Source organism: Mya arenaria, chromosome 13 (assembly GCF_026914265.1).
Source record: "Mya arenaria isolate MELC-2E11 chromosome 13, ASM2691426v1".
Taxonomy (NCBI): domain Eukaryota; kingdom Metazoa; phylum Mollusca; class Bivalvia; order Myida; family Myidae; genus Mya; species Mya arenaria.
The window spans coordinates 33,896,553-33,906,409 of NC_069134.1; the positions used below are offsets into that span (position 1 = coordinate 33,896,553).

General features: G+C 33.7%; 1 protein-coding gene across 2 annotated transcripts; it reads right to left on the minus strand.

Moving 5' to 3' along the window:
• Positions 1-381: 381 nt before the first annotated feature.
• On the minus strand, positions 382-8,029 carry LOC128214527 (collagen alpha-3(VI) chain-like). Of its 2 annotated transcripts, XM_052921035.1 has the most exons (6): positions 7,884-8,029; positions 5,633-5,704; positions 4,828-4,941; positions 3,778-4,356; positions 2,139-2,588; positions 382-1,397 (listed from the first exon to the last, which is right to left on the minus strand). In XM_052921035.1, the coding sequence occupies exons 1-6, from the start codon at positions 7,918-7,920 to the stop codon at positions 1,384-1,386; spliced, it is 1,266 nt and encodes a 421-aa protein (XP_052776995.1). In that variant the 5' UTR covers positions 7,921-8,029; the 3' UTR covers positions 382-1,383. The 2 variants fall into 2 exon arrangements, with proteins under 2 accessions (XP_052776995.1, XP_052776994.1); XM_052921034.1 differs by having other exon boundaries at positions 382-2,588.
• Between the last annotated feature and the right edge of the window lie 1,828 nt (positions 8,030-9,857).

Consider the following 9,857-nt stretch of genomic DNA (forward strand, 5'->3'; position numbering starts at 1 on the left):
GATCCAGGCAACATGTTTGACCAGTATGTTTTTTATATTATACTTTGAGAACAAATATCAAGCTATATTGATTACAAAGGTTAAATTATTTTACTCAGGTGAGCGATTTAGGGCCATTATGATTATGGCCCTCTTGTTTTTAATGTTTAACTCGTACTTTGTATGGCTTTAACCTTATATTTATATGACAAACTACAGAAACAAGCTCAGTAGCCAAAACTTTAAACATTAACCCCGTTTAGTGAAATTGAGTTAACGCGAAAGGCATAAACACAAAAAACAAACAGTCACAAACCAGAATCAAGGAATTACAGTACAACACTCCACAAACAACACAGTATATATATATATATACACTATATAAAAAAAACTAGGTTTGTTTTATGAACATTGTCGCTTATTAATGAACCGAACAGTACATGTAATACAGCTTTTTATTCACGTAAACTACATAGTTTTTTTTATGACAGCTTATATCATTTAAACAAATCATTCTGTTATACACAACGTAATAGCACACAGTTATTCTTATAAAGAATATATAATTTTAAACCATTTTCACAAGGTTAAGTATATAAAGCATGTTCACTTTGCAAATAGTATAGGTGAAAAGAGTTTTTATTTCAAAACATGGTTTATAGTAAGACAATGAACATTTTGGTCATTACATTAGTTCATTATTCGTATTCACTAAAAATACATTTGTCAGCTTTATTTTTTGACGACGGTAACTTTACAAATATAAACACACTTTGTCGTTGTCGCTTAAGACACATGCATCGTTTGCAGTTTGTACATCTTTCCAATTCGAAATTTACTGGGGATGTCTACCACGTAATTCAATATTTATACAAAAAGCTACAGAAACAAGCTCAGTAGCAAAAAGTTTAAACATAAACCCGGTTAAGTGGCACTGGGCAAACACCAAAGACATAGAACACAAAATCACAAACAAGAAACATAGAAGAACAGCACCAAACTCCACAAACAGCACAGTACATACATATACTTTATATAAAAGATAGGTATGTTTATCAAGAATTGTTAGGTACCGCTTTGGAACGGTCAGTAAAATGTAAGTTTATGGGGGGTTTAAACCAGTTTGTGTGCACAACCTCACTCTTTTCCCAACAATCCTGAATAAAGTAAAAACGTAAAAGGTAAATCTGATCAAAATTTCATAAACTTGAGGAAACATAAAATTCGTATAAATGCACATGGTAAACACCAAAGACAAAGAACACTAAAACAAGCAACCACAAACCTGAAACATGGACCAACAGCACACAACTCCACAAACAACTCAGTACATATACTGTCAGCGATCAGTAAAATGTAAATTTTCTGGGGGCTTGAACCAGTTTATGTGCACAAACCTCACTCTTATCCAAACAATCCTTAATAAAGATAAAACGCAAAAGGTAAATCTTTTCAAAGTATGGATTAACATGAGGAAACTTATCAATAAAAAACAAATAATAATAATAAACGTATAGGTAAACCCAAAGTACTTCTATGATTAGAGATCCCAACTCTATCTGCAGACGGAGGGAAACAATTCAGAGCACCAGAGATCCCAGAAAGTAGTATCGGTATATTCACTTGTACTCATAAACAGATATGATTTATGGAAAACCATTATGCGCTATTTTAAAACGGGGGCGCACAGATAAGACAGCAACATGATTGTTGCGTTTATTATTTTAATCATGTAAAATGATGTGTTATCAGCCTTCTCCAAGCTCGCATTGACAATTCTAGGCTTGTTTTGAGGAAATAATGCATTCTTTTTATCACATGGCATATTCGTCCGAAATAAAATATTATCCATATTTCGGTTAACTGTTTGACGCTAAATTAGTAGAGCAAAATAACGTTCATGTCAAATAAGATGACCCAGTGCTATGTTAAAAAATAAATACGTAATTGTTGTCTAACACTCGAATTAAGTGAATACATAATTTTAATCTTACTTTAATGTGACAGCCACTACTAGCAAATGTATTTAACACACAGTTATACAATACACTCATCATATTCTAGAACTGACTGTAGAGAGATCAAGACAGTTTCATCAGTTGATACTTCCTTTCCAAGAACAAATACTAAAGACGGATACGAAGAAAGTTTAAGCAAACCGTCATAATTGGAATTCAAACCCGGACCAACTGCGACAAGTACCACGTTCCTGCCATTTACAACTTTTTTAATCGCGTCAATGTCTACATGCAAGTTAAGAGCTTCTGTGAAGAAAATGATGACATTCCTTCTACCACTGCTATCATCGAAATATTTCATAGTCTCATGGACTAAATACGAAGCGTTAAGATGTTTGGTTTCAGAAGTACGGTGAACTGCGGTGTTGAGAATTTGCATCAGGTTTCCCTGCTGTCTATTCTCCCGAAAACGTGTAATCGGAATATAGTCTTCACCGAAAGTTGCAATCCTTATATCGCTGTTACCGTCTGACAAATCTGTGTTCGATATGACGAATTCCCCGGCCTTAAGGAGTGTATCAAAATCTTCAATACTGATTTCAGATGATGTGTCGAACAGCAGGGTTATATCAGAACCTTTTCTTTTACAACCTGTATTTCAAACGATATTTGTATATTTTCATTTTTTATTCTGCAATGTAGAAATGGAAGAAATATATACGAAAATACGGTGATGCGTAAATTAAGGAACTGCGACGCGCAGAAAAGCATCTTACAGATTTTTCGACACTGTATTTTGTCATATCAGAAACGTTTTACATAATAAAAAAGAATCCCAGTAACGTATATCTATCAGATTCATTTACGCATGTTTCAGTCCATAATCATGCAGTAATGTATTTTTTAAAAGCTTCTGTTTACAACTTGTTAATCATGCTGGGAATCTCCTGTTTATTTGCTCACTTTGTTGTTCGGTTTGCGCAGTGGTAAGCGCACTCGATCGCAGACAGGTTCACGTCCCGGACCGGGCGTATTTGAGTTTATCTTGTCACCTAGCCAAACGCGTTTTCTCTTTATACTCCTGTTTCTACCACAACACAAGACCGCATATTTGCGTAATATCGTGCCAACGAGAGTGACCTAGTTAAGGAAATGCACCTTTCTTATACATATTTGTTGTAAAATGAATTTAATTAAGACTTATGTCCATGTTTTCACTTAATTAAATAGATGTTTTAAGTTTGTTTAAGGGCTTTATGCATGTTCAGTACGTGAAAGTATTATTAGAGAGTAGTCGAAGCGACCATATACTTGTTTATAAAATAGTTCTTAGGGCATTCGCCTACATGTGTTTACATCTTGATAATGCAAAGGACCATAACTCATGTATGACTAAGATAAAAATTATAACTCTTCAATGTTTAGCCGTTCCCGTCACGCTTATTATTAATTAACTGCTATAAAAATAGTATTATAGGTTGTCTCAAGTAATCACTTGATACTAACGCTTTTGAAAAAAGGATATTTTTTATCTAATAACGTTTGCCTAGACAGTGTCGGTTACGGCTATATTAAAAGATCGTATTCCTTTAATAAGCTATATATTTTAAATAAAAATAAAAGCATGTGATCCTTAGCAAATGTTGAGTAGTATACCTTCTGGAGTAAGTACACTACGCTACCTTTAGTTTACAAACGTTATGAACTTTCTCAACGCTATTGCAACACTGACACCGTAAATATCACCGCGTAATCATGAATACTTATTTCAATAATCATCAATAGTTCCTAAATTATATTTAATGGTTGCGTTTAAGGATCGTTGTCGATTATGTCTTACCTTCGCATCCAAACATAGTCTGCTTGAGAACAGTTTGAATAGAATCTTGCATTCCAATTGGATACACGTGTCTGTTTGAGGAAGATATGTCAAGAAGACCTTTGGGTTGGATGACATTTCCAGTAGCTATTGCGTAAATTTGAGCCTTGGTTTGGGTATGCAGGAGATACGCGCTTTTCCTACTCTGTAACGGTTTCGAAAACAACCCATCTGTCAAAACAAACACATATCTTTCAACTTCATTCCTTGCCCCATTGCCTTCGACGAATATTTCTGAAGCTACAAAGTCGAGAGCTTTGTCTACCATGGTTGAACCTTCACAGGTTATAGATTCCATGGCGTCTTCAACCGCTTGGAGCATGGACGCATTGTCCATGTGTGAATTCAAATAGAACACAACTTGCTGCTCAAACGCAAACGTTACCAAGGAGAATTGGAAATGATCCGGACCTATTGGAAAATGTGATATGAAATCCTGTATATAAAGCTTCGTCGATTTAACATTACCGACGGTGTTCGCACTCCAAGATGTATCAACAAGGAATACAATGTCGGCATCCTTGTGCGGTGTGCATACATCTGAAATTCAAGAATACTTATCATAAGGTAAGAATATACCATGTATATAATTATATAATAGGAAAACATAGTAAAATATCATTTATTGTGCAGATTGCCATACGGCATCCATCGTAATTTAAACGAATTAATAGTTGTATTGTAGAGTCACGACGATGGACGTAAAATATATAATACTACCTTGGTTTGTATCTTGTCGTATTGAAGAAATCGAACAATTACAAATATTAACAACTTTTAGAACCATCTTTTTGGCACGTGTAAACTTACACCAGTTAGTTATTATTTCAATTACGTTATACACGAAATCATGTAGAAAAGCAACCAATTCTATAGAAACATTCGAAAACATGTGTCAATGAGCGAAGAACTGTAGCATCGTTCAAGGGGATAGATATTTTGGTAATAAAAAAGCTTTGCCTGTAATTGTAAACGTTTTCTTATTTTCTAATAATACCATTTCGCCACTACCTTCATCACAGTGATTTCCCTTCCACCCGTGGTCACAGTGGAGACAAAAGTAGCCAATGTCTTCATCATAATGGCATAACTTATCATTTTTGTTTGCACATTTGTGGTAACAATCTGAAACGGTAAAACATAAGAAAGGACTGTTTGTGTTAGTTTTGTCCTAATAATCTACAATTGACAGTTTTAATATCAAAGCCGTGTTTGTCTGCGACACAGAAGAGTATAGCTTATATTGTCATGCTTTGCACAAAGGTTGCAGTATCAGTCAGAAATGGTGTAAAATATTGTTTTAGATATGCATTAGAAGGTCTCAACGACTGTATCACTCCTTGCCAATACCTATTAATAAAGTTTACTTATCATAATAGATTGGTCTGCTGAACTACTAAACAAATTAAAGATACAATGGGATACAATGTTTAATATCTATAGAAAACCGTTACATATTTTGAACACGGTTATACAAATGTGTTTTGTCAGTCAAATTTCCTCAACGAAAAGTGATAACGCGCCTTTCATTTGTTTTACTTTTTGAGATCGTTTGTTGGGCAAGTGGTGAACACGGTCTTGATTTCCTTATACATACATAAGTATGTAATATATTATTTTTGTTCGAAAAACAAACATTTTTGACTGAAAATGGCATTTAATATACTAACAATATTTCATGTTTTGTGTTCTTTTATTAAGATAGTAAACTTTAGTCCAAGTTAATTTGTGTATCAATATCTAAAGCTGTTTTTACATCAAGCTTTATAAGCTCAAATTTGGCTTAGAATATGGCTTAATGATTGATTTTAAATACTATTTAATGCGGCTCCCCGTTTTTCGCGGACAATCCTCTGTTCAGACCAAATGGACACATACAGCGATACAACTGAAAATATATAAATAGATAAATCACGAATCTTAAGTTATTCGGTTTAACAACGCTTTTGACATTGGATCATATTTTTTAATAGTTTGTGTCAATTTTGTCGAAGTATTTACACGTGTTTTCATACATGTAACATCATAAATTGAAACTAGGAAAACAGTTCTTTATGTATGTATACACGCACTGACATATGACATTTGGATTTATATAGTAACTCACGTCGATAAATTACTTTCTGCTAAATTAAGAGCACCACATTCATGTAGATAGTGGTACTCGTCTTCAATTCTGCTGTTGGCTTGGCACAACGGACCCTTCTTTTAAATACATCAAGTCCCATATATCTGCCGGTCTCGATTGGAATAGGATGATTTCTAGTTCGAAACTTAACCATAAACTTTAACAATTTGAAAGAAGTAGCTATTAATTAACTCTCAAATCCAAATTGACTACGTTTGCTAGAAGTAGATGCTTAAAACAATGACGATAAATTTACGCATTGACAAACACCAATGGAACTCGAAAAGTAGTTTGAACTGTTGCCGTTGGCAGAAACACGCGCTTTTGCCTGATAATACATTACTTATATAATACTTTATAACCCGATCATTACATTACATGACATCACCTAAGACCATAGTAAGGGTATGTTTATAGTATCAAATACACTTTAAAGTCCTATAAACGAGCAAAATGTTCTTTTAATATGCTTTTGCACCAATTATACAATTCACCACAAACATGTTTTCAACAGTAGAATAATCTTTTCTTAAGCCAGCCTGGTGTTGGTTAATTTGATCATACTTGTCACTAAATTTTTGAAGCCTATCATTTCAAATAGAAGTAAAAGCTTTACTTACATAACTTCCAAAGCATTTCTAATTTCTCTTTCAGAAATATCACAATTCAATTCATTATTATTTGCGACGGAGTTATTTTCTTTTGATAGTATTTGGTATACCTGTATCACTGTTAGTATCATCAACATAAGCATTTCTCAAATAAGTAAAATAACTTAGGTTGGCATCGATGTTTATTATCTTCTTGCTGTTTAATTATTTCCCAATTTTCCTTGGATTTGAGGTTTCAACAATTTTAGTTTGGATATGGTCGAATTTTGAAATGATTTGATAGAATTTCTTATTGTCTTTTTATAGAATTTACTCTCGTTATTTATCCCGACATGCCATTGTCACAGCCTATTTCTTTTTTCCGTTACTATCTGCCACTTTACTAGCAAAGCTAAATGTATCTGCCACTTAAACGTATTTGCTGTATAACACTGCACTAAATTTTTAATGCAGAATCAAATTATATAAATTTATCTTGCTGATAGAATAGTCGGATCTCTTAATGGTTACACACGTCAATCTCGATATGCATTAACATCTCAACCCACAAGAATCGGCTGTTGCCTCTGCCGTAACAAATAGAACCAATGTGGTGTGGCTTAAGTTTGAACTCGTAAGAATATAAGAACATGAACCCGGTGGCACTGGGTAAACGCCAAAGACATAGAGCACAAAACAAAAAAAAGTAACAAACAAGAAACATGGATGAACAGCACAAAATTCCACAAAAATCACAGTGCATACATACTAAATAAAAAAAAACTAGGTATGTTTATCAAGGATTGTTAGGTTCCGCCTTGGAAGGGTCATTAAAATTCAAATTTACGGGGGGTTTAAATAAGTTTGTGTGCACAACCTCACTCTTATCTAAACAATCCCGAATAAAGTAAAATGTTGCATATCTTATCAAAATATACATTTACTTGAGGAAACACAAACTCCATTCAAATTACACAGGGTAAAAGCCAAAGATATAAAACACAAACAAAATATCACAAACCAGAAACATGGAACAACAGCACAAAGCTTCACAAACAACTAAATACATATATACTATAAAAAAACACTAGGGGTGTTTATCAAGGATTGTTAGGTACCGCCTTGTGGAAACTTAACAATAAAGCAAATAATAATAAACTTATAATTATGTAAACCCCAAGAACTTTAACACTGATTCTCAGTATATTTTCATGTAATGTAAATAAAGGATTTGCGTGACGTGACATTAGTGTGCTGAGGTAATCAGGTATATTTTAGAACATTATGCAGTAAGGCACGTATTTAACACTGATTTGTTAAAATAATAACATGAAAAGATGTACACCTACCCACTAAAATAAAACAATCCAATGTCAAAATGTCCATTGTGGTCCGGAATTCTTTACAAATCACCACAAATAGCTAGAATATTAAGAATATTCAAAAACGGTGGTTCCCCGACCATTTAAACGTTCTTCAAAACGTTCAAGGACTTCATTTAAGACCTTGTACAGCTCTTCAAATAGAACGCTATGCATGATTAACAAAAAACAACTTGATTGATATGTCTGAAACTTCCTTGTCGACTTGTAATTACGCACTTGTTAAGGTTATTGTCAGAATATAAGATAAGTTTGATAGTGTAACGACATAGCTAAACTCAGACTACAGATGATGCAGCCAGGCGGGTAGTTTAGAGGTTATGATAATAAACTTAATTCAGACTATGCGTTATGAAGTATTGACACGTTTATCTGAAGCAGTAAGAATACAGATGAAGGGGTGATATACTTAATAACAACGGTTTATTTGTAGATCGGCGTGTTTTCATGAAACAGTAAATTATAAGTAAAAAGGAAATATAGATATACATAATTTGTGGTGGGTTGTATTGATAAGTATACGTATCTATGAATAAGAGCCAAATGAACATGGGGGTACATCGACAATTATTATTGTATGAGTTACGGGCCTTTGTGGGGTTTTTTAAGGTAAGAGTATTGCACGACGAAAGAGACACCAAAGCTATGACATACTTAAATTTTCTTTAAAACACCAACAGACAAGCAAAATATGAGTATAAAGTTTGTATCTTAAATTTGTCTCAAACGATGTGAAAAAACAACATTTTAACATTTTGAATACTTGAACACTTTAATGGAACAATCATAGCTTTAAGAAAAAGAAAATAATATGAACATGCTTCTTTAAAAGCTGTAATCTGGAAAATCATACAATTTATAGTTTTATATTCGTTCTGGGTTTTAGGCTGTATGGTGCTAAGCCTGCATAATGTTACAACAGTAAACTGGAATCTACCATCGGAAGATCGACATATCATTTTCAACATTTGACGAATTAATGCACGCACAGGCGTATCAATCACAGCGCTGTTAAAACCCTGATGGTCAACAACATAATTTACATTACCAATATATACTTATAGCTTCGGAGCTGCGTTCTTCGTGAGCGTTTTTTTTGTTAGCAATTTTTATGCATAAAGCTACAGAAAAAGGCTCAGTAGCAATTTTTTAAAACATAAACCCGGTTTAATGGCACTGGGTAAACGCCAAAGGCCAAAGACATAGAACATAAAATCACAAACAAAAATCATGTAAGAACAGCACAAAACTCCACAAATAGCATTGTGCATACATACTATATAATCAAAGTGCTGAAAGCACTGATGGACTAGGGCTTCATTTTGGGGGATGTTGATAACCATGTTCTAAGCATTAAACAAATCGGCTCACATGACAAGGGGTCACTGTTTAATGGGCTAGCTTAAACTTTAGACTAAAACTGCTTGCAAGGTGCAAAGGAAATTTGAAAAGTCTTGTTAAGTGTAAGTAGAGGGATGGGGGCTAAAGCGTTTAATCAGATAAAGTCATAGTTCTTTTGAAAATCTCAATGTCGTTAAATCAGACCTATACAAATTAATTTACGTGGTTGGCGTATGTTAACCAAAGTACACATACTTCTTTAATTTGATCAAATCATTTTATATCAAAGGTCTGTTATTTGCAGTTTCAGAGAAGATTTTCAATGATGTAATTATATCCTATATAGAAAACCTGTCACCTCTTTTTCAGGGGAGCTATAAACCACAGGGCCATACTTTGGACAATATTTGTAAAAGACATCAATAAATGCAACAGTTGGCCATTCTTGTGTTGTCCTCTGTCTCTGTCCTGATAGCTCCCTATCTCAATAGTTGCAAATGGTTGTAAGTTCATGATTCTTCTGGTCATTGGTCATACAGAAAGAAGATGTTGATTGTAGAATCAAGAAGCTTTCATTTCAGGCACTCAGAATTGAATAGA